Source organism: Erigeron canadensis, chromosome 7 (genome assembly GCF_010389155.1).
Source record: "Erigeron canadensis isolate Cc75 chromosome 7, C_canadensis_v1, whole genome shotgun sequence".
Classification (NCBI taxonomy): domain Eukaryota; kingdom Viridiplantae; phylum Streptophyta; class Magnoliopsida; order Asterales; family Asteraceae; genus Erigeron; species Erigeron canadensis.
Window position 1 is genome coordinate 13634449 of NC_057767.1, and position 25236 is coordinate 13659684.

The following is a 25236-nucleotide window of genomic DNA, read 5'->3' on the forward strand; positions in this document are numbered from 1 at the left end:
CGTCGCCATATATTTTTCAAAAAGAAAAAGTTTTCCGGCTTAAACTTAATTCAAAAAGAAATGGGAAATACATTTGGCGACAACTTTAGCGATGACATTGTCGTCGCCAAATCTCTTTTTTGACTTTTGACTATTTTTTTGACGTTTAGTGAACTTTTGGCGATTTTTTTGACTATTTTTTTGTCGTTTAGTGGACTTTTGGCGACGACGTGTCGCGGCCAAAAGTCTGGTCGCCAAAAGTCAAATTTTGTATGTGTGTCCCTTACATAATCATATCGACATCTCTCTCTCATGTAAGATTGAGTGAGTGAAGCCTAGGTCAAGTTTGACTTGAATTCATTTCTGCTTGTTGTACGGACATGGCTGATGACGAAATTAAAGTTTATGAGGGCCGTCATCACCAGCTTGCTGACATCCCGGCCGCTGCTGACAATAACAACAACAAGCGTGTTGCTTCCGTTGATGTTTTCAGAGGCCTTACTGTCGTGGTAGAGTATCATATATACATACATATGCTAGTACTAATACTACTATTTGTTAATTGAAAATTAACTAGAGTAAGAATTTTACCTCATATGATGAATGGGTTCCATATTAACTTGTATTATCCCATGAATCATAATTGAAGTTAGTAAAAACAAATTCCATTTTTTTTATTACTATTAGTACTATATTTGGTTGTTTGACATGTTCAATTGGGATGATGATTGATAAAAGAAAAGGCATTGCATTGTAGTTGATGATTTTGGTTGATGATGCTGGTGGAGAATGGCCTATGATCGGGCATGCGCCTTGGAACGGCTGCAACCTTGCTGATTTTGTGATGCCTTTCTTTTTGTTTATTGTCGGCATTTCCATCGCACTCGCTCTCAAGGTCTGCATATGGTTTTTCATGTGTGTATATATATACAGATACATGCTTATGTATATAAATTCTTTCTTGGTTGCAGAGAATACCTGATAGGTCCCTTGCCGCTAAAAAGGTGATACTTAGGACACTAAAACTCATCTTTTGGGGTCTTCTGTTACAAGGTCACTTCTTATTTTCATTTCTTATCTCTAGTTTGTGTGTGCTTCCTCAAGAGTTCGAGTACTCATTTTTACTTTATAAAATCGATATATATATAGGTATGCGCACACCACATGACCTTTTGAGTATTCTCAAGGTTCTTTTACAACAAGTAAATTATTTTCTCCAACATTTGTATAAGTGGACAAATCAATCTTGTCAACCTTATTGGCTAAACCACTTGACCTGACTTTGTTTAATTGGCGGGTCTGATAAGTAGTGAAAACAATCCTGGTCAGAACGGTTTACAGGTTAATCCACTCACCCATCGCCTGTGGGCATATCTATGGGCTACATTAGCTACTTTGTTCATTAATAATCTAAATCATCAAGTGGTCAGAAGCTTTTTAATAAAGCTCGTATTCTTCAGTTATTACGCCAATGAATCGATTTCTGGTACTTACTTTCCTTGGAATAATACTGCTCAGCATCCCAAGTTGTGTTTCTAAATTCATATCGACAATCACCTGGTCACCTTGCAGCCGATTGCACACTTTAAATCCTAGATACAAGTGCCTATTATTGTGTCATAAATCAGGCAGTTCACTGTGCTCCTTGTTTTTGTGTTGTTCTATAGCAAGTAAGAATTCCTAAAGAATATATACAGTTATGGCAAGTATAGACTTAAAGAGTTAAGCTTAATGTGAAAAGGGAGTTGAACTTAGAATTATTGTTGAAATGGGAGGAACTACAGGTGACAAGAAGGGCTGGTTCGGTAATTATGGGTTGAAACTGACCCAATACAGGGCCGGGCTGGTTCCCACAAACTCCTTCGTTTCTGCTTTGACAATTCTTTTTTATCCCTACTATGATTATAAAAACCTAAAAAATTATAATCTCAATAGTAACTAAATCCTTAAACAAATGCATTTAGGAGGTGTATGCATTGAAGATAGACATGGGGCGACTTGCATCTTGTTTGACCTGTGCTCCTTTGTTTTCAAATACGTAATAACACCCATTTGATCCTTTTAGATGAAACAAAATGCAAATCGAATTCAATGATGTCAAGCCCAGCTGGTGAGAGACACTCGTGCTTTTACCCAAAGTCTTGAGTTCGATCCTTAGGGATGGTAAACCTTGAGGTTTTTCCCTCTGAATACTTGTAATGGCCCATGGTCAATATCTCATTGTCTAAAGTACGTGCAAGGCTTCACCATTAAACGGTGAGGTTTCCCTGATGTCGTATATCGACTAAATGTTCGAAAAAAATAGGCTTGTAATAGTCTTTAAACTTCTAGAACAATCAGCATGGACTATATAATCAGGAGAAAGTGACCGAATGATTACTGTAAAGGAATCAAATTATTTTAGATGTACTTGCTCCATATTTATGCAATTTTATATGGATCTGTTTTTATTTTATTCAATAATATTTCCATTGAGCCGATGGAGTTTAGTTATGCTGTTCTGAACTCATGTATTGTCATAGGTGGTTACTCACATGCTCCTGACAAACTATCATATGGTGTTGACATGAAGTATATAAGGTGGTGTGGTATACTTCAGGTAATAGTAATGAGTAGAATCTTTTGTAAGGCAGTCACTGATTGGTATCCTTTATTAAGTGTGATGATTTGTTAAATTTTATATTTTTCTAGAGAATTGCTCTTGCATATTTCATTGTTGGAATGTTAGAAATTGCAACTCAAGGTGCACAAGCCAAGGAACTACCACATGGACGTTTTTCTATATACAAGCTGTACTTTTGGCACTGGTATCTGTCATTCAGATGTAGTTTTGTTCTATTTACTTGTGAAACAAATGGATTTGCATTTTGTTTTACGTTAAATGTCCAACAGGTAAAGATATTAGTTAAACAATAGACAAGGTAAATGGGTCGAGCTTTGTAGAAAATGGATTTTAAATCTATAAAACCTCTTGCATCATCTTTTCCAAAAGTGTTTTTGGTCAACCCAATACGACCAACAGATATGAAAAAGTTACAGTATTTGACCCTTTATAAAACCCATCTGAAACCTCTCACTGATTTTTTAGAATGACCACCGTGTTTAAATGTCACGATTGCAGGCTACTCGGAGCTTGTGTTATCATAGTTTACTTGGCAGTTCTATATGGAACTTATGTCCCCAGTTGGCAGTTCAAAGTCAACAATACCAAAAGTGCTGATTATGGAAAAATATTAACGGTATGTACCACTCACTCTCACAACGAAAAGAGATTCATCTTGACTTTGAGGTCAAGTTCATTAGTTTAATTTAAACACAAACTTTTTTTGTTTGTCTTCTTTGGCATAGGTTTCAGTTATTGTCACCAAAAGCTAATATTCATTTTTTTTTTCAAATTAAATTAAAGTCGGTAAATTTATGTCAAGATATTTTATAGAAATTACTTTAGCGTGTGTTTCTTAAGTCTACGGTTCTTCTTTTATCATTTTTGCTACTCATGATAGATCAAACACTGTCTGATTTTGGTACTTGACTATTTAGTGTGTATCTTCAAGAGTATTCTCTTAGGCGTCACACTAGAGAGAGATTTAGTTCTTTAAAATTTTTAGGGGCGAATTTTGAGACATTTACTTATTAATGGGTCGATATAGATTAATCGAAATGGGTCAAATGGATTGAGTTTTTGATTCTAAAGTATAATAAAACAGTTCAAACTGACCTGTTAGGACCGTTACTAGATTATGACCCTTTATAATTTCTGAATGGTCATTACCTACCACATCTGATCTTGACATTTTCATTAATTAAATCATCTTCCCTACTTTTGTGTCGACATATTTCATACCTTTTCTGTAAATCTCAGGTAACCTGTGACATGAGAGGAAATCTTGATCCACCGTGTAATGCCGTGGGTTATATTGACAGACAAGTTCTTGGAATTAATCATATGTATCAGCATCCTGCTTGGAAGAGATCTAAGGTGACCAGATAGTCGATTTCACTTTCTTTTGTTATATTTTTTCATGCTCATCTGGTCACAAAAGGTGGCAAGATTCCTGTGCAGGTAAGCGGGTTGGGTAATGTGACAAAATGCTTCAGGTTGAATCGGGTTCTTTTTCAGTATGAGTTGGTACATTACAAGTCGGGTTGCATTAACCCGCAAAAAAATTTTGTGATGTCTTAAGGCTCCAAAGAAAGGCAAATGAATTACATCTATAAATAAACATATATAGGAGATCGTATGCAATAATACTAGATTATAGGCGATGCAAAACTCATTTGACCCATTCAACCAATATAAACTGTTTGATGTAAAAACCACCCAAAGAAAACCATTTATATGCGAATCGTTTAAAATTTTCACCTCTGGCTTTTAGATTACTAAATTTTTGTATGTTTTATTATGCATTACTTATTACTTATATTTGATAAAGGTTCCAAGTTTTTTTTTTTTTTTTATTGCAATGGCAGGCTTGCACCGCTGGATCCCCGTATGAGGGTCCTTTCAAAAAGGATGCTCCGTCTTGGTGTTGGGCACCTTTTGAACCTGAAGGAATTCTCAGGTCTACTTTTAGTTGTGAGGGGTAGAATTATAACTGAGGGACAACTTAAAAGATTTTACAAGAAACTTTTTTCCCACTTGCCCATGTTTAAAGTCAAGTTGTATTAGATTTATCTTAAGATTATTTAGAAAATAAGTCAGACTGCCTATAATTTAGTAGATTATAGTTTGTACTGGACAAGTAAGAACAAATGCGTGGGTATTAGTAAGAGATGTCAATCTACCTTAAAGGCAGAGGGGTTATATGGGTTGAACTGGTTGAAGTCAACCCAAGTGTATTTAACTATTCAAAATGCATAAAATCTCATTTATGTTTTTTAAAATTAGAAGTTTATTGTTAATCTAATTTCAGTAGTCAAGCTATTAGATATATTAGTTTATATATATTAAGTTTCCATAGTATTAGTTTCCATGTATTAGGTTAAGCTACTCTATAAATATAACCTCTTGTAATCCCTATCAAATCACAATTCAATACTATAAACTACAAGATTTATAATAGTTTACTCATAAATTATGTATGAATTTTAAAAAGAAAGACCGGTGTGAGTTTGGAGCACGGTTTAACCAGTTTCAAGTTTCAACCCATTACTAAGTATTACCATTTTAACCAAGGCCCGTTATGACAAATAACCCAACTCACCCGTTTTGCCACCTTAGATTTGAGGCTTCGAACCTCTATCTTCTGTTAGCAGTATGTCATATATGATCATCAATGTTTACACAACTTTATGTTATACAGCTCTATCTCTGCTATTTTGTCTACAATTATCGGTGTGCACTTTGGGCATGTACTCATACAGATGAAGGTTGGTTCATTTCTTCCAACTTAACCAAAAGAGTGGCACAGTTTGATCTTCAAGGTCAAGAATCAACTTCAAACACAAAATTGATCTATCATGTTTTCTTTTTAAAAATTGAGAATAAATTGCAGTTTGAAACAGTTGCTACATTCATAAGTATCGGCGCCAAAAATTACAAGTGATATTAATTTCAGTTTTTAAATTATATAGGTTTTGCCTTGCTAGACCTCTTTTTTGGCTAAAAAAATGTGTATTGTTTTTCTTGCTTTTTAATTGACATTATTTCTGCACGGTTTCAGGTTCACTCATCTAGGCTGAGGCATTGGAGTGTAATGGGTGTTGTCCTTGTTATGTTGGGAATTGTTCTGAATTTCACAGATGGTCTGTATCCTGAAAATGAACTAGATATTTGATGTAGTTGATTAGTTGCTATTCATATAGTTGATTTAGTTGATTAGTATCTACTCATTAAAGGTAGCACGCAAGTGAAAGTTTATCTTTATTGCATACCTACTCCTAAACAGTTGTATAAAAAGGATAGAATATTATAGTTTTTTATTGGGAGAAGTACAAATTTTGTCCCTGTGGTTTTTCAGAAAAACACGTTTCATCCCTGCCGTTAAAAATGAGCTTTTTTCATCCCTGTGATTAGTATCAATGTTTTATCACACTAAACTTCGACCTGTACCAAAAGTTGTCCATATTGGCCAATACCTAACCTGCTATTCTGTCATCTCCAGCTTTCTCTAGTCTCACTTTACATACCTTGGTTTATGCAGCAATTCCTCTAAATAAACAGTTGTATACATTCAGCTACGTTTGTGTGACTTCAGGGGCAGCAGCATTGGTCTTCTCATTGATTTATCTTATGGTAATGTACTAATGTGTTAGTTATATATATCTATGCAATTGATATGCTACTTCCCTCTCAAAAATAAGTTACTCTTGACTTTTTAACTGGTAAATGAGTTATAGATTCTTAATCTTAAATCTTTTAACTTACAGAGATTTCAAATATCAAATAAGTAGCCATTTCCATGATGGATATGCATGATAACCTGATTTTTGAAGAGTGGGAAATTGACATTTTCGGTGAAGATGATAAGTAAAGAGAATTAAGGGAATATATAAGTTAAACTCAGAACTGATATTAAATTTTTAATTGTGTTCAAAACATTGATAACTATGCTTAAACGATGTGAAGAGTATAAAAGCTGAAACAATTTGTAAAGTAAAAAAAAATCAACTTTATAAAATACAACAGTTTAGGCTAATGAGTTTTACAAGTAAGGAACCACGTTCATTGGTTGAGCAGGTTAAAAGGCCTCTTAAGTGTGTTCACATGCACAAGAGACTCATAAGTTTGTTTATGAAAGAAAATTAAACTACTGTTGTGATTATAAGGTTTTGTAATCTGATTTAGTACAATAATTATATATGTATGAAGTTAGAAAATGTATTAAGTGTTTACCAAATCCTTTGACCTGAACCTGGAGCAGAATACGCGTGTAACTTAACCTCCCTGGCCCGCCTATTTGCCACACTTGATTCAATTGTAATTTGGTTTGTTTACAAGAAATGTATTCCTTTGAGTTATCCAACATCCTAAAGCAGGGGACTCCACTTCTAGGTTGATATATGGAGTTTGAGATATATGTTTCTACCGTTGGAATGGATTGGAAAGAATGCAATGCTTGTATATGTTATGGCGGCTGAAGGCATCTTCGAAGGATTTATCAATGGCTGGTATTATGATTATCCCCATCATACATTGGTAAGCTCCAAGTCAAAATTTCTTAAACGAAACATATCCATGAAACAAGAAAATGAAAATTATCAATCTATGTAGTTGTCTCTATGATACTAGACAGAATCTTTTCATAGAAGATTAGAAGAGAAATGAAAGCGACACCGCATTTGACGGGAAAAGAACTTATACGATTTGCTACCACAAAAAGTAATCATACTGTTCTCCAACAACCCATGGTCCAAATTACTTTTCTAAGGATTATCTGGTTATTTTTTTTTTATTTGTGAAGACTAAAGGTAGCATTATGGGTGAGTGGTGACGGATTATCATATAGTAATTGTTGTACGGTATGATGGTAAATATTATGTCTCCTATGATCAAGACGTTAAATTTCAGATGTGTTAATCAGGTGCGTTATTTGGTCTATGTGGTTAATTGGTCAGAGTTGGTCTGGTTTGACATATTCACCATCCACCTGAAAACCATCTTAAATTAGATTTCACCAAGAACCATATAAACTGAGTAATTAGGTGGGTTAAGGTTAACTGCGCTAGCAGTTTAAGGCTTACACTTGGCATAGAAATCATGCTTCGTTTACTCTTGGGCTTTTCATTTTTGCTGCGCTCTCCCCATTCGCTTCAGGAGTTCAGGGTACCCTAAACCAGGGTGGTAAACCCATGAACATAGGTTACTATTGGTTTAAGCCAGTGTAGGTTTAGTTTTAACTGTTTTTCCTCCCCAGAATGACCGAGTGATGACGTAAGGTCTATTAACTGTTTTTCCTCCCCAGAATGACCGAGTGATGACGTAAGGTCTAACCTGCTAACACCAGTCAAATTTTGTGGATTATTGAGAGAGGTTAAAGTAGTAAACATGAGTTAAGAACTCTGGTATAAAACTATGCATATGTAAAACTGATGCTTTGTTAAAAGTTTGCAGTCAGTTACATACAATAAGATTTTGGATTATTCTCGTGTCATCAAGGAGACTCCAAAAGATGAGGCATCCAAACATATGCAAAAATGATGACGTGAAATTTAAGATCTAATTAAGTCTGAATTGCTTCATATCTGTTTGATTTCATACTTTTTCTTTTTGGCTCTGTAGTGTTAAATTTCTTTTCAACAAAAAAATTTGTCATCGTTGTTTTGTCCTTTGAGTGGATGCAGATATATTGGATTCAAAAACACATTTTCATCAACGTTTGGCATTCAAGAAGAGTGGGAATTCTGCTATACGTTATATTTGCAAAGATACTGTTTTGGGTGATCATTTCAGGCATTCTGCATCAACTGGGAATTTATTGGAAGCTTTAAACACGTCTGGTAGATGTACGTAAAGAATCTTGCACATACTATACGCCTTACTACCCCGTCTTGTATATTTTTTTCATTTCTACGTACTTTTGTTTATATCTTGTTATTTACTGTGTTTTCAAAGGTAAATATATATGTCAAAGTGTAGTTTGACACTACCCCCTTTTCGTTATGTATACATGTCATTGTGTTCAACATTTACCTTTGTAAATGTTATATCATTACTTCATTCAGTTGAATAAAATCATATGATGCATGTTTGGTTTGGCCCAACTGGTATCACGGATAATGACACCAAAGTGTAACTAACTATGACCAAATAGTTATATAGTGTAGTGACTTACTAAAGTGGCTATGTAATGTATGTACCTTCATATTCTATATGATGTAACAGACGACTGGCTAAACATGTAGCCGGTTACCACCCCATTTTCATCTAAAAATTCACCTACATGGCATGATGACTCACATGGTAAAAATGACGTGGTCTTACAGTAATCATTTCATTTATTTACTTGGATCATAAAACAAAAAAGAAAAACACTAAAAAGAAAACAAATGGACGGCCGACCACCTTTGCTTCTCCTTCGACATGCTTAATCTATATAATTATATATCTATACCTATATCTATATATCATATATACTTGTATATGCGTAAATCTATCTTTCTTGACCCCCTTCATTTCTCCAACGGGTTATCATCCCACCACCACCAGGCCACTCTCCTGTCACCACCCAACCACTACCCGCAACAAATATATAACCTTCAGGATCTGCAAATCCCACCACCAACAAATATATAATCGGTTATTATTTTTACCGTATCATCAAAATATTGTTGTCGCCAGTTCCCTCCTCACCACAATCGAAAGCATCGATTGTATTTTTGATTCGATTGATTTGTTCTACAAATGAGTTTTGTATATTTGTGTTTGATTTATATAAATGGGTTTTGATTTTTTAATTTGTAAATCAAGATTATTGGAGAAGAATAATTGGAAACTAAAAATTTGTCGGAAAAGTGTCATCGGAATCTGAAGAGGATCACCGGAAACGGAAAAGAGTTACCGGAATCTGGCGATAGTCACCGGAAACTGGAAAGAATCACCGGAATGGTTCATGGGTCACCGGAATCTGACGACTTCTCCAATGACAAGACATGGGTGCTACATCGCTGACGGCAACAAAGGTCTAGATTTATTCAACATCATCATCATTATCATGAAATGCGTGCTGCATCTTTGTTTAATTGAATTGATAACATGTTTGTTGTTTTTTCTAGTGGAATGGCGTTTGACTCATGTAACTAATAATCTGCGTATGTATATTATACAATATGTATATGTAAGTCCACGTAGGTATTAAGTGTTTGACTTGGCTGAGTGATGTGGCAGGTGACATGGTACTTACCAGTTACAACTTGGAAGTATACACGATATAACCCAAAATATGAAAGGTACATATATTACATAAAACACTCGAGTAGGTTAATACACTACATAATCATTTAATTATAGTTAGTTACACTTTTGTGTCATTATCTCCATTGAAAATTATTTCATACTCATTTCTGCTCCATTTCCAAGTATTTGGATGTATTTATTTGTTATCTTCATTTGATCTTAACACTCGATTAAGATTAATCTTAGAAATATAACATGTAGTTAATGTTTATGTTTAAAGAAACTAATAAAATAAGGAGGTGATTATTTGGAACTTTATTAACTTTAATATAACAAACTAGCTAATCAATCCGGTTTTATCAGGGCATTTTAATTAAAATTTAAAAAAAAACTAAAAAATGTAATTTTTGTAATTGATATAGTATAACTCGGTTTGAAGATACTTAAATTGACTAACATAACAATTTATAAACATGAATAACTATTGCATTAACAAAATATAAAGTGACATTTCTTTATATAAAAATAAATTTTTATGATTATAACAAAAAAGTAGAAATTTAATATAATCATTTAATGGAATATTTAATCTTTAAAAGTGTTACTAATATATCATAAACAAAATAAAAGTTTTTTGGAAAAAAATTTAAACATGTCACATCATATATTTTTCAAAAAATAGTTAAATAGACAATTCTTCTTTATTATATATAAAGATTATGGATGTGTTTGTTTTGACTTAATAAGGAGGTGTTTGTTACCAGTATGTAAATAATAATATGTTTTTTTTTTTATTTGAATGCAATACACATCATTTTTTTTATTAACATTTGAATGGTCAGGGCATATTCGTACTACTTATCGGCACCTACGTCCCGGCAGGATGTCATTTGAATTTTTAGTGAACCACGGAGGGAGAAAAACCTCTTATTAATCCGCCAAACAGTACAACCATTAATAAAAGTAAACCTTGTTCCCTAAAGATTTGAACCTGAGTCTCCTAGGCTACTGAAGTTTTGCCTCAATGATTAACATTTATTATAGTATATATACGTGTGTTTTAATTCCTAATTACTCTCATCTTTCTTATTTAAGATCTAGTCTTTCATTATCCACTTCTTGTATTTTCCTCTTTTCAAGTGTCATACTTATACTGTTAGGCTAGTTTTCGAGCAAAACTGGAGCGACTCCGGTACAAACTAGAGTCTAGAAGATTTGTCCAAAGATAATATAAGTCTAGTGGCCAGTACAGTCATGCCACTGGAACTTCACTCGAGTCAAGATCTGACCAAAAATGAAGTCCAGTTGAAGTCGAAGACAACAAGTGGAAGGAAGAAAACATTCATGGCAGCAAAGCCTAGTGAACGTTTTACTCAAATCGAAACTGGAAAGTTCACCAATGTAAAGTACTTACAAAGCTTTACACTAATTACGAGAAAGACTTTTTACCTTTATAATCTATTATCCGGACAATACCATTTGTCTATGATAAAAGTACAAAAGTGTATAAAGGTGGTTGGCTAAAGTACTATTTACCTAGTACTTTAACAAGCATGCTTTAGGATTTGTACATCCAAGAATGAACCTTTGCATAATTTGACGTTGCATATTCTTGGCGAACTTGTGCGATATTCTCTCCATCGCAAAAAAGGATCATTTCACAGCGTTAAATGTTTCGATTGTTAAAGAGAATTTCCAATCTAAGTGTAGATCAATTGTAATTCTAGGTTGTTAGGATATTTACATATCTTTGTATTATCTTGGTTCCGTAACAACTTTGTATTTTATTTAAGACAATAAATAAAATACGTTGAAAGAATACAACTTGGTCTCACTAGTTTACTTTACTTGTATTTAATATTGCATTGCCATTTACTTATTTATATTATCACCCAAATAAGTAATTCAACAGTTCTTGGTATATTATTCACTCATACTAATTTCAGTCGAGTCCAATGAACGTATTGCAAAGACTTTCACCATTGACATAGAAGTGTCTTAGGTAGTACCATCTTTTGAGGTCTTAGGTGTCTTAGAAATATCAATACCATATGTTTTTTTGTAGTTATACAAGCGCAATTAAAAACCTTTAGCCTTTGGAAATGGGGTTTCTTCTTCACTCCATATGAACCTTGGATCCTTTGGAAACAATTGAAAAGACCCAACTTGACTCGACAATTTTTTATTTTTTAATTTTTTTACACTTTGAAAATATAGACTAATTTCTGTCAAAAATGAAGATACTCCAAATCAAACAATGACACATGGAATGTTTAAAAATGATATTATTAGACTAGTATGTAAATTTCAAGACTCGGAAAAGTCATATATAGACTATGGAAAAAGTGAGTGGTGAGGACAACCGACGACGGATGGTACGGCGGACGTCCGCCTTAAACTGCAGATTTTTTGGCGAATGTTGTACATACATCTGTTTCCTTTGCAAAAGCCTTATTACAAGATCATTTTCATGACTTTCCTTTTGACCAAATTAGACATATCATATATCGTTGTGAAGCTAATTATGTCTACTTTCAAACAAAAGATATCAGCTGTCACAAAAACTTGACCCAATTCAAACATATAACCATTAAAGAGGGTTAGAGGAAATGTCTTTGACACCCTTTAAGACAAATACTTGCTCAAAAATTTAAACCAAACATCAAAGCGGCTAAAAACACATATCGTAACATAACAAGAACTTCCATATCGTTTATCAATTCAAATATACAAACACACACCAAATGAGTCAAACACCAAATGAGTCAATTACCTGCATTTTTCCAAAGTGACAAAATAGGCAATTTGATTCCAAAACGATATATACTTCAAATCTAATAGTTATGATCTGCAGACTTGTTAGAAATCCAAAATACTGATAAATTGTAATTTAGATTAAAGGACTTTCTTGTAGTTAAGTCATAGGTATATGATTACTAAGGTTGAGGGGCTAATTATGACAATTAGCATAATTGTATAGTTAGCCTATAAATACCCCTCATAACCTTAGGAATCATAACTTTTGGAAGTCTTACACACACACATTAATTCCAATCAGCAACTTTACTTTTACACACATACAAAATTTGACTTTTGGCGACCAGACTTTTGGCCGCGACACGTCGTCGCCAAAAGTCCACTAAACGACAAAAAAATAGTCAAAAGTCAAAAAAGAGATTTGGCGACGACAATGTCATCGCTAAAGTCGTCGCCAAATGTATTTCCCATTTCTTTTTGAATTAAGTTTAAGCCGGAAAACTTTTTCTTTTTGAAAAATATATGGCGACGACATTTTCGTCGCTAATGTCGCGGCCAAAGGTTTTTTAATTTATTTTTTCTCACCAAAGGTAAATTTTCCCGCCAAACATTTGGCGACGACAAAGTCGTCACTAATGTCGCAGCAAAATGTTTTTAATTTTTTTTTTTTATTTTTTATTTTCCCTCTAAAGCCAAATTTTCCCGCCAAACATTTGGCGACGATAAAATCGTCGCTAATGTCTTCACCAAATGTTTTTTCTTAATTTTTTGGATTTTTTAGTTCCCTCGAAAGCTAAATTTTTCCGCCAAACATTTTGTGACGAAAATGTCGTCGCTAAAATCGCGGCCAACTGTTTTATATTAATTTTTCAATTTTATTTACCTACCGCCGAAGCTAAATTTTCCCGCCAAATATTTGGTGACGAATTTAGCAATGTTATTGAGTTGAATTGATTCGTTTCATGATAATACATTTATTGAGCCCATACGAATCAACGAAAGATATATTGGGTCTAATAGGCCGAATGAGATAACAAACGATGTCGGTCGTCCAAAAGGAGGCTATTCGACTTAAAGAAGGCCAGCCAAATGATTAACGTTAACAGAGATGTCATGCTTAATGTCTTAGTGTAATCACTAATTATAATAAGGAGATTCGAGTGAAAGACGAAAACACATGGCCTAAACATATATACAAAGGAAACAACAAACGATGTTAGAAGCCTAATACACCTAGTTGAAAAAAAACACATATACATTGTCCCTAATAAACAAGTTATATACACAAATATGACAACAAACGTTATTTGAAGCCCAATAGGCCCATTTGAATGAAAGACAGACAGAATACAACCCGTTGAAACTATTTCCGCAATTGGTGTACATATTGGGCTCAAATATGAACTAGACGAATGTTAGGGCTACACGAATAACTAAAGTTAACACGATTTACTAATGTTAAACCAAAGTCAATACCAAAAGCCCTACAAAATTATTGATATAATTAATCTTTATATATATATATATTAAAAGACAACTGAACTAATAGTTTATAGTTATCTAATTAATCTTTATATATCTATAATATAATTAAAAGAGGGGGTTGATGGTACACACTTGACACTCCTAATTCCTCCTTGAGTCTAAAACTCTCACCTCATTAATCCTCTGTTGTTTTTATTTTTATTTTTTGATTATTTTGGACGCCCTCTTTAATTATCATAATTTATTTATCCTTAAAAATCTTTTATAAATTATTATACGACCTACATTTTATTTATCATTCTATTCTCTCTACAAAAACCCTCACGACAGACTTGACTTCTCAAGGAACTACATGTATCCTGTTTCATAATAGGTTGTGATCGAACTTATATTAAATCTTCATTTGAAAATTAATTGAAGATGTTTTTTGTTCAATTAACGTTACGTTTTTTAGGGCAACGCCCAGGCATAAATCTAATTATTCAATAAAAAATAAAACTACATGTAAATATACAATTAACATGTAACTATACAACTAACATAAATTAGAGCAAATTTTAAATTTGAAAATTTATAAAATCTTTTCTCTCTAATCTGACAATTAACATATAATTATATGTTAATAAATCTTCTTTTTCTTAATAACTATTAATATAAAATAATTAATTTTTTTGATAACTATTGATAATACAATTAATTAATATCATACATTACATATTAGTATAAGTAATATATTTATATAATTAAATAAATTAAATTAATATGGTTGGTAGGGTTATTTTTTCGCGGGGGACATATGGCCACGACTTTTTTGGCCTTCAGCGACGACATTGTCGCGGCTAAAAAAAATGGAGGTAAAATAAAGCTGATCGAGATCTAGATCACTCATAACCACCACAACACTTTTCGCCCACCACAACTTTTCACCTCCGGCGATTTTAATCAAATAACCACCACAACCCACCAAAATCCTTAAGAAACACATCACCACAACCACCACAACCCACCGCCAGTGACCGCCACTCTCTCATCCCCGAAATCTGCTGTTGCGCCGTCGTCCTCCACCCCTACTGCCATAAGAAGGTTTGTTTTATTTTAAGTTTGTATGAGTTTTGATTTGTTTTAGTTAAGGTTCGTTTTGTTTTATTTAAGGTTTGTTGCGCCGCCGTCCTCCACCCCTGTTTCGCCGCCGTTCCCCACCTTTGCTGCTGCCGTTCACCACCATTTCTGTTGCCGTTCACCTCCGCTGCTGTCTGAATCTGTTTCTCCTTCTCCCTCTTTGTAAGGGTTTTTTCTTAGAATAATTATGTGTATAACCTAATTTAGTTAAATTATAATAATTTTATTTGATAAAAGTTATATATAATAGTAAATTTAGAATATTAAATACTTCTATTTTTTTTTTTTTTTTTTTTCATATCAGAATTATTATTATTATTTTTTTTTTTGTAAGGGTGATAAATGTTATATAAACTAGTAACTAGTTTTTTTTTTTTCCAGTGTTTGATTCTTCTTTCTTTCCTCGCGTATAATTCTATCAGTGGTAAGCTTTCTTTCTCTATCTCTTATGTATTTAAAGTATGATATAATGTGTGTATGTATGCATATAAGTAGTAAAAATCTCCCCTATTTTACACCGTAGGTCACCCGTCCGAAATTAATATAATAGAAATTAATTTCGGATAGTTCCCAGTTTGGGACTGCTTTTTGAATGTTTCGTCTCATTTAGGATATAGATCCCAGTTTGGGACTGCTTTTTGAATGTTTCGGATAGTTCCCAGTTTACTATTTTAGCAAAATTCGATAAACATTTTCCCTTTGCTCCCATGAGTATGTGCTTTATGTACATATTTGGGGAGCTAAGGGGAAATGCTGCCGAATTTTTCTTAAATAGTAAATCAGTTATAAGCAAATCATTCAAAAAGTGGGTTAGGACGACCTCCCCGTTACAAACCGGTCGCCATAATCCACACGTAATCCCTTAGTACTTTATATATGATTTGTATGCCTTTTATCATGTATATTATTATGAATGTTGTATATTGTGATGAATACAACAAATCTAATGTCGATCGATAAAAGTTGGATTTCTTTAGACCATAGGGATAAAAAGTTTTGGTCTGGTCTTGCCATATTCATCGAGAGGTGTAAGGATCACATGACTAACAGTGGTAAATGTCGATGCCCATGTGAGGTTTGTGATAACTTTGAGTGGCAAACACTTGAAGATATACGAATTCACATACATGAAAATGGTTTTAGCAAACATTACAAGATATGGAGGTTCCACGGCGAACCAGTTGTTCTGCAATCGACAGTAGAACATGCCATACCTCGAGCGACATGCCAATTGCATGATTTAATCGCCGATGTTCGCCAGGAGAATCATGACCATGAACACTCTACAAATACCAATGACCCAATGAACACAAACGATGACCCAATGAACACAACCAATGATCTAATGAACACAACCAACGACCCAAACAACACAACTGATGACCCAAACAACACAACCGATGAACTTGCTGAGTTGCTTAAACTTGCCAAGACTGACCTTTACCCTGGCAGTAAATGGGTTTCTGCGTTGGACTTTTTGGCGAAATTGAGTCACATGAAGGCAGTTAATAAATGGGCTGATTCATCATTCGACCAATTACTAGAGTATCTTAGATTTGTATTTCCGGATGCTAAAATCTCTGAATCACACTATGAAGCAAAGAAGAAAATGAAAACAGTTGGGTTAGGCTATGAATTGATTGATGTTTGTCGGAACAACTGCTGTATATTCTGGGGCGAAGACAAAGAAGAGGAAATATGTAAGACCTGTTCTGCGAGTAGACGGAAAGATAAAAACACTAAGGGGAAGAAAGTTCCTAACAAGGTGATGCGTTACTTTCCTTTGACTCCACGACTAAAGCGTTTGTATAACTCAAGACACACTGCACAATCGATGACTTGGCATGCGACTGGACAGTCTACGGAAGTTGGTAAGATGCGTCACCCGGTAGATGGTACAACATGGAAAGACTTTGATGCAAGGTATCCAGATTTTGCTAGTGAACCCAAAAATGTCAGGTTAAGGTTGGCTGCTGATGGTTTCAATCCATTTGGAAACATGAGTGTATCTTATAGCATGTGGTCGGTCATAATGACGACATACAATATGCCTCCTTGGCTATGTATGAAAGAGTCTACATTCATGCTCACGTTGTTAATTCTTGGTCCTAGATCACCTAGGAAGGACATGGATGTTTTTTTGAGGCCATTGATTGATGAATTGAAAAGTTTATGGTCTCAGGGAGTCAAAACAAACGACGCCGCTACAAAAACTTCCTTCACAATGCGTGCTATGCTTTTATAGACTATCAATGATTTCCCTGCTCGTAGTAGTTTGTCTGGTTGGAGTGGCCAAGGTTATTTAGCATGCCCTACATGTATGGGGGATACTCCATCTTGTCATGTGCAGGGGAAAATTGCTTATGTCGGTCATAGGAAGTTTCTACCCACGAACCATGCATGGAGGAAGAGCAAGGCATTCAATGGCGAGTTCTAGACAGAATCTCCCCGTAAAAGAAAATCCGAAGCTACTATTTTAAAAGAACTTGATAACTTGCCGCATCATCTTCCGGGGAAACATCGACTTTATGGGGGTAAGAAGAGAAAACGTGATGCAGAGGTTGAGTTGAATTGGACTAAACGTTCTATTTTTTTCGAGCTTGAATATTGGTCTTCACTCAAGCTAAAACATAATTTGGATGTCATGCATATCGAGAAAAATGTCTGTGAGAGTTTGTTGAATACTTTGCTAATGCACAAGGAAAAATCAAAAGATACTAATAAGGCAAGGATGGTGTTGAAAGATTGGGGCATTCGCGAAGAGTTGTGGCTCAAAGAAACCAAGGATGGTAAGGTCTTGAAGCCTCATCCCAAGTATTCTTTCTCAAATGAAGACAGAAAACACTTTTGTCAATTCATTAAGGGTGTCAAATTACCTGATGGCTTTGGCTCTAACTTCAAACATAAAGTAATCGATAACGATAGCAAAATAGCAGGGCTGAAGTCTCACGACATCATATAATGATGCAATGGTTGCTTTCCATTGGTGTTCGAGCGTACTTAGACTCGACCATCTCAACACCTATAATTGAGCTTTGCATGTTCTTTAAGCAACTTTGTGCTCGAAGCTTAATGACAAAAGCTAAAGATAAGTTGGTCAAAATTCTATGTTCTTTCGAGCACAACAAACTCATTTGTATTCCTTTAAACCTACGAACTCACCAACGTTATGTTGACATTTTCGAGCATTCATTTTCAGGTAATAACAATGCTTAAGGAGAGTGAGCTTATGGACTTTAGGAAGACCAATAAAGAGATCCTTTATGGACTCCTAGATTGCATTTGAAACATTGAACACTATTTGCAATTGTTACTTCTTTGCTATTTGAGGCGTGTTGCCTATACTTTCTGCTCGTGGAAATTACTTCTATTTGGATTTCATTTAGTATTTACTCTATTATAAACTCCATGTGCTATGCCACAACTTTTCGTCATATCCTACGATTTCGCCTAAGGTGGGGTGTGGCAAAATGGTATCAGAGCCTTGGTTATAGAGAATTAGGTGGTTTGACCTAGACTATAACCTAAGTTCCCACATATAGCATGCATAATAGGGACTATGTGTGCATTATATATATGTCTAATCATTCATGAGTTGTTTCACTTATTTGTGACCAGTATGTGTTTTGTTATGTGAACTAGGTGCTTGTATATGTTTATGTTACTCATATAATACTAATACGTTCACTATGAACCTATGATTCCTAATGAACCTATGATTACTAGTAAATCCTGCATTATTACATTTAGCTTGTTTGGCAATACTTCTATGATGGTTGTGGTAGTTTTGAGAATTCCTAATATTTAGACCTATAATCACCTTAGTTGTTTAAACTTCTGGTTATAAATAGTGATGTTGGATATTGAAGGTAAACACATCACATAACACGACATTAGGAAACTAGAAATGGAGCATATATAAGTCTCCATCGTCCTCTTGAGTACAACTTAGAAACCTTCTCTTCTGCTTTCTATAGTCACACATTATAAACATGTAGTGACTTAATGACCTGGTGTTCTAAGCGTAGATAACACTCCACACAGGAAAGTATACATATTCGAGAATGGGAAGAACTAGGGTGACCATGCAAAGTAAATTACAATCACGGGTGCACACGTTATTGTAATTTTCAATGCATGTTAATCTTGGGGAATCCCTTTGTCTAGGGAAATGTATGGTAGCTCATCTCCCAAACCATCGCTAAACAGTCTAGATTATAGTCTCAAGATACACCTTTAAAATAGAAACTCGTTTCAATTACAACTACAACCATTTCACTTTAAAAGACTATTTCTAGTATATGCGAAAAATCCTTAATCAAAATCCTTATAATAAATGTTAGATAATGCGAAAAAAAAGCACCACTTCAACATATATAATTAGTCATGCGTGCGCAAATATATATATTTGTGTATGTATAAATAATAATACAAATATCACCTAATCCAAAATTTATACCTATCACATATCTCATAACTATTTTTCCTATTTAGTTATTTTATCGGTTTCTTTAATCATCTCATTTAATTATTAAATTCAAGTATTATATCATTTTGTAACTTATCTATATTATCACCATCTTAAAATCTTATATTATCATCATTATGTGGTAATATAGACCCCAAAATAAGCCTCAAAAAAATAAATAAATAATCTAGCTTACTAATCTCTCAAACACCACACATAGATTTTCATGCTCTATTTGATAGACCATCATGGTAGGTTATCTTTGACTCGACAAAGTAATGTAGAAAGTGAATGTAACCCTTCGTAAGCATTTTGGAAAGCTAAACCAATCTTTGAGCAAGTGTTCAACTGTCACCTAAAGAAAGTGTCTAGAGTATCTTTCTAATAATTATATAATAAAACATTGTTGGGCTAGCACGAGATGAATTCATATCTCTCTCATTTTGTTGAAAATTTTAGATGATAGATTTTTAACTCTATATCTATTAATCCTTATTTGTACATTTTTTTTCTAAACTCATTTGTTCATCTTATATTTATTATAATAATAAGTTTTAGTTCACTATCTTATACATATTGCTAAATAATTATTTTCATATACAAAAATTTATACTCATTTATAGTAATCATAACAATCCTATTTAGCAAGCTAGTGTAGCTAGCAAGACATATACAACAAATATAAGGCACATAATCAGAAACAACTTAAAGGCCAAGAACATCATCAAGTAAACTCAAATGAAGTCCAATAATTCCACGCATGAATGTATAATCCCACATTAACCCAAAACATACCAAATATACATATGGTCGATATAATAATAGTATTTAGTATTTATAAAAAAAAATCAAAATTATATAATGGGCTTTTGAATGATGTCATGTTCCGTAAGTGGGAGAAAATCGTTATACTACCTTAATTATTTATTCAAGTCATTCACAATCTTGTTAAGTGAAACATTCTACAACCACATTAAGTTTAACTAAAGAAGTTGTTATACATAGATACTATTACCCAATAATGTATTATAGTTGATTAGTTGGGTTGTCCATAACAATAAAATCCCTAGTATTGAGGTCTTGAATTAAGATACGTTGAACACTTAGGAAAAAATAATAATAATAATAATAATATGAGGGTCATTTTTAAGGGTAGGTGAAAGAAGGAAGGTGAAATAAGAGGGTGAAGTTGGTGAACAATTATAGGGTGGATGCGAAATGGGTTAAGGTGATGAAAAGATAATGATTATATTCGGTTATGGTTTTGTAGACCTTATTCATTGTTACTACCTTGCTTTATATTATTTTGATTGGTGATATTATGAGTATAGTGGGGTATTAAATTTGAAGGGAATGGTTAAGGGAGAAAAGAAAAAGGGAAAGATGGTGAGAAAATGGAGCTGGCGTGACAGTAAAAAGTATTAATGGAAATGGTGAATGGTTAATAGTGGTCTAAAAAAAAGATTGAATTGGTTAAAGCACAAAATATATCAATGCTAGCTATGTAAATTAAAAATCTAACCAAAAAAAAAAAACCATTAACTAAATTATATGTGTTGTGGACTTTAACATAAATGTGACACAAACTTGAATGAAACATTCAACGTTTTCTTAAAAGTCAGTTGGTGAACTTTTGATAAATGTCTATAGTTATCATGTATGCAACAATATTAAGGCAAGAAGGTTTGATGTGTTGTGACTCTCTTAGAAGATTCGGTCAACGGAATTCGTTAAGTCATATCTAGTCATCAATTTGATAGAGTCGAGGTTATCTCGACATACTAAAGACACCTTGCGTAGACCTTATACAAGTAGTGAGAGATAAAGAGACTACCATAAGCTATTTCTACTAAATAATTCAGATTGAAAAATTTATGAATTACTAGAAGAGTAAAGTGGTTAGACTTGAGATTGTACAACAAACTACCATAATAATCCTCAAAAAGAGCCATTACAAAAAAATGTTTAAAAGGTTGTGTCAACAATTCAGTGCTACATGAAGTGTCGCTTTAGAAAATTTTCCTACAATTAGTAAAAAGGGCAAGTTAGCATAAGTTTGTGAGTCCATTCAAAAATATTATTAAACCAATCGTTGAAGTAGCCTATAATTCAATATTATATCATGAGTTAAACATTGTTTATGATACATTTCATGTGTCGAATCATAAGAAATGTCTTGTTGACGAAACTTTACATTTATCATTGGAAGAGAATATTAGATTAAAATACCGTAAGTTACATTTGCGTAGAGAAAGAGTTTACATTAGGAATCAAATGATATAAAAACTAAAACATTATAAAACTTATCGTTAATCTTCGATGGAACCTACAACGAGCACCTTATGAGCAAGGGGATCAAAAGAAATATATATTATTGTGAATATGTATAGTGTATGGTTACGGTATGTATCTAGTACGTACATCAGTGTGTTGGTAGTGTGGTAGGTCTGCAGTACCTTATGCATAAATACTAGCAGTACAATGGAGGTAGTACCAAACTAGACCGCTTAATAGCATTAGATGGAAAACAAAGATCTACAAACACATTTCAACAGTAATTGCAACTAAATTTCGAGACGAATTTTTTTCAAGTGGGGGAGACTGTGACATCCGTCACCAAAATCAATTATTTTATAATAGTCTCTAACTTGTATACCTAATTTCTTGACTAGTTAATGTGCCTACATAGTGTAACAAGCGTGGAGATGTTGTGAGCATTCTAATATGTGACTCCCATTTCTTGAATTCCAATAGTTTAAACTTAGACGGTTATAGTTATTCCCGTTGATATCTAGACATATAGTTATATGTCATATTTATTTCAAGACATTGATCAATCTCTATACTTTACTTAGTGAGTTAAAGTCTATAATCATCAAAGTAAATTATAATCGATACATGTAGTAAAATAGTAATAATAATAATAATAATAAGATTATTAAAGAATGGAATGTTAGATTTATAAAAGCTTATGTTAAAATGTATAATATATCATAAATAGGAAGGTATCTCTACTGATAGTAGAGTTCGGCCAAAATGGGTTTACCATCCCATTCCCATTTATTCCATGATAACAAAAGTAATAACTCTATGAACCAAACAAGTAAATGAGTTTTAGTCTAACTCCAACCAAGTTTAAAATCACAATCTTGTGATTTACGGTTAAAGAGAATGGAATTAAAATCCTAATAAAACTCATGCTAGATAATACTCTTTTATATCCTAGACTCCTAGTCATATGTGAACTCCAAAACAATTATCTATATGAGTATGTAAATTAATTATCCTAGCTAAAGATATAACCTCTTTTGCTTTGCTTATGCCGTCGAAAAAAAAAAACTCAAAAAGGAGACCAAACATCATCAAAGCAATTCAAATCATTATTTTCAAAAAAAATTTTGGTAAGCTTAATATAATCCTTATGAATTTTGCTGATTTAAAATACAAATTATAATAGACTTCTTATAGATTATATATTCTTATTATTTTGTTAAGGTATCTAAGGAGTGATCATTAATCTTGGGGTAAAATTTCTTATCTCTTCTTTTCATATATATAAATTTATCTTTATATTTATTGATATTCTATTTTAAGTAACCTATTTGATGAATATATATATTATGGCAAAATTTATAATAACTAATGAAAGACCTTTTAAGGTTGAATCAAAAGCTTGAAGTATAGATCACATTAATCATAAAAGTTTACGTATTAATTTTAGTGTAGTAATTAATATAATTTAGGGAAAACTAATTATGGTACCATGAAAATCATAATAACAGATTTATATAGGTGTTACAAAGATTTGAAAGTTTATATATGTATATTAGTTATAGTAGTCTTCAAAACAGTAAGTTTGAGTTATTTCAGAATCTGGACAGATTCGGTTTGTTAACTTTGAAAGGTCGTATCTTGGTCATGGAAGATGGTTAAGTCACGTTTTTGGTGTCTAAAACTAAATTCAGGAAGTCTACTTTCTGGTGGAATTGATTTCATGTAAAAATATGAAGTTTACGGTTGTCAAAAGAATTTTATAACAAAACTGCGCAAAACTGAGTTTTCTGAACAGATTTAGGTCGACTTCAAATAGTCATATCTTGGACGATTTTATGAACTGGAAGATTATTTTTTTTTCCAGAAACATTTTTAAGATGTTAAGAGTGTACAGTAAAAATTTGGATTTTTTTGAAGCTTTGAAGGCCCTTAACTTTTATAAAACTTTTCTGCGTGCAAACAGTGAATTTTCTGACTAGTATGTGATTATCGAATTTTTAAAAATAGTTAATTTGCGAAATAAATTAAGTAAAAATTCATGTAAGTGTATAACACTCTAAGGTTACAGTGGTTAAGATTTGAAATCTTGAATTGTTCGTTTCGTCCTAATAAAAAATAGATAAAGTTACCAAAAATTTCAGTGAGTATGAACTTGTAGAAACCAATGGTATATCATTAAAACAAATACACTATATTAAGTTATGTGAATTGTAACTTAATAATACATGACAAATCAGTTGTGAATATTTTGAAAGTAGCCATATATGTATATCATCAAATGCGGGTTACAATGGACGGTTATTGACCATGTCCATAATTGTAACTTGTACATGTATATGTTGTGTAGATTCTAGTGATCTTTTGGACTTTGCACAACTGCTTGCTGATTGAGGTGAGTTTCGTGGCCCCTTTTTATTTTATTTGTTTGGGGGAAAATGATGCTCAAAACACTTTTCATTTCTTTACTAGTTGTGCCAAAACTTGTTTGTTTTCTTCGACAAATACGTGTAATTATGAAATGTGTATGCTAGCTTGTTTGTGTTGATTCTATGATGCAATAGATGTCTGTTGATATCTATTGAAGACTATTTGAAATCTATCGACCAACTATATACTCCAGCTGGTAGTTGTTGGTATTACAGTGTGTGGTTGAGATGTTGGCAAGTAGTGATGTGATTGTGTTGTTGGCAAGCAATGATGAGTTTGTGTTGTTGGAAAACTATGATGGCATTGATCAGTATTTGGTATGCATACACGCTACTACATGTTTATATTTACACTATTGTCCAAACCTCATATATCATGCACAACAAACTCATTTGTATTCCTTTAAACCTACGAACTCACCAACGTTATGTTGAAATTTTCGAGCATTCATTTTCAGGTAATAACAATGCTTAAGGAGAGTGAGCTTATGAACTTTAGGAAGACCAATAAAGAGATCCTTCATGGACTCCTAGATTGCATTTGAAACATTGAACACTATTTGCAATTTTTACTTCTTTGCTATTTGAGGCGTGTTGCCTATACTTTCCGCTTGTGGAAATTACTTCTATTTGGATTTCATTTAATATTTACTCTATTATAAACTCCATGTGCTATGCCACAACTTTTCGTCATATCCTACGATTCCGCCTAAGGTGGGGTGTGACATCTACCAAGCTATGATTCCATCTCTCAACAAAACTCAAGTTTTAATGATGATGATGTTGATATTCAACAACAAGATCCTCTTCCTCATGATCGCAAATGGTCACGTATGCTGAAAGATCATCCTACTGATCAAATAATTGGAGATCCACAAGCTGGAGTAACTACT

At 33.2% G+C, this 25236-nt stretch overlaps 2 protein-coding genes and 1 long non-coding RNA gene across 6 annotated transcripts; all 3 read left to right on the forward strand.

The window, feature by feature from the left end:
• The first annotated feature begins 280 nt into the window (after window positions 1-280).
• Window positions 281-8656, forward strand: LOC122607784 (heparan-alpha-glucosaminide N-acetyltransferase). 4 transcript variants are annotated; one of them, XM_043780829.1, is made up of 13 exons: window positions 281-488; window positions 737-874; window positions 951-1032; window positions 2502-2578; window positions 2671-2786; window positions 3101-3218; window positions 3842-3958; window positions 4450-4541; window positions 5283-5349; window positions 5643-5724; window positions 6123-6214; window positions 6974-7117; window positions 7193-8255. In XM_043780829.1, exons 1-13 carry the CDS (start codon window positions 360-362, stop codon window positions 7202-7204), a joined length of 1266 nt encoding a protein of 421 aa, XP_043636764.1. In that variant the 5' UTR covers window positions 281-359; the 3' UTR covers window positions 7205-8255. The 4 variants fall into 4 exon arrangements, with proteins under 4 accessions (XP_043636764.1, XP_043636766.1, XP_043636767.1 ...); XM_043780828.1 differs by lacking the exon at window positions 7193-8255 and adding an exon at window positions 8263-8656 and having other exon boundaries at window positions 286-488; XM_043780831.1 differs by lacking the exons at window positions 6974-7117; window positions 7193-8255 and adding an exon at window positions 8263-8656.
• A 404-nt stretch (window positions 8657-9060) lies between these two features.
• LOC122608656 lies at window positions 9061-11474 on the forward strand. The gene is made up of 3 exons (XR_006325280.1): window positions 9061-9600; window positions 9806-9867; window positions 10975-11474. It is a non-coding gene; the product is annotated as an uncharacterized LOC122608656 (long non-coding RNA).
• A 4647-nt stretch (window positions 11475-16121) lies between these two features.
• On the forward strand, window positions 16122-17420 carry LOC122608986. The gene has a single exon (XM_043782051.1). The coding sequence runs from the start codon at window positions 16122-16124 to the stop codon at window positions 17418-17420; it is 1299 nt and encodes a 432-aa protein (XP_043637986.1).
• The last annotated feature ends 7816 nt before the right edge of the window (window positions 17421-25236 follow it).

Bases quoted from the DNA above. Each gene is read 5' to 3' on its own strand.
- LOC122607784 (XM_043780828.1), top strand. From the start codon at position 360: ATGGCTGATGACGAAATTAAAGTTTATGAGGGCCGTCATCACCAGCTT. The intron at 489-736 runs GTAGAGTATCAT...ATTGCATTGTAG, and splicing joins TCAGAGGCCTTACTGTCGTG to TTGATGATTTTGGTTGATGA. The intron at 875-950 runs GTCTGCATATGG...TCTTGGTTGCAG, and splicing joins CCATCGCACTCGCTCTCAAG to AGAATACCTGATAGGTCCCT.
- LOC122608986 (XM_043782051.1), top strand. From the start codon at position 16,122: ATGTCGATCGATAAAAGTTGGATTTCTTTAGACCATAGGGATAAAAAG.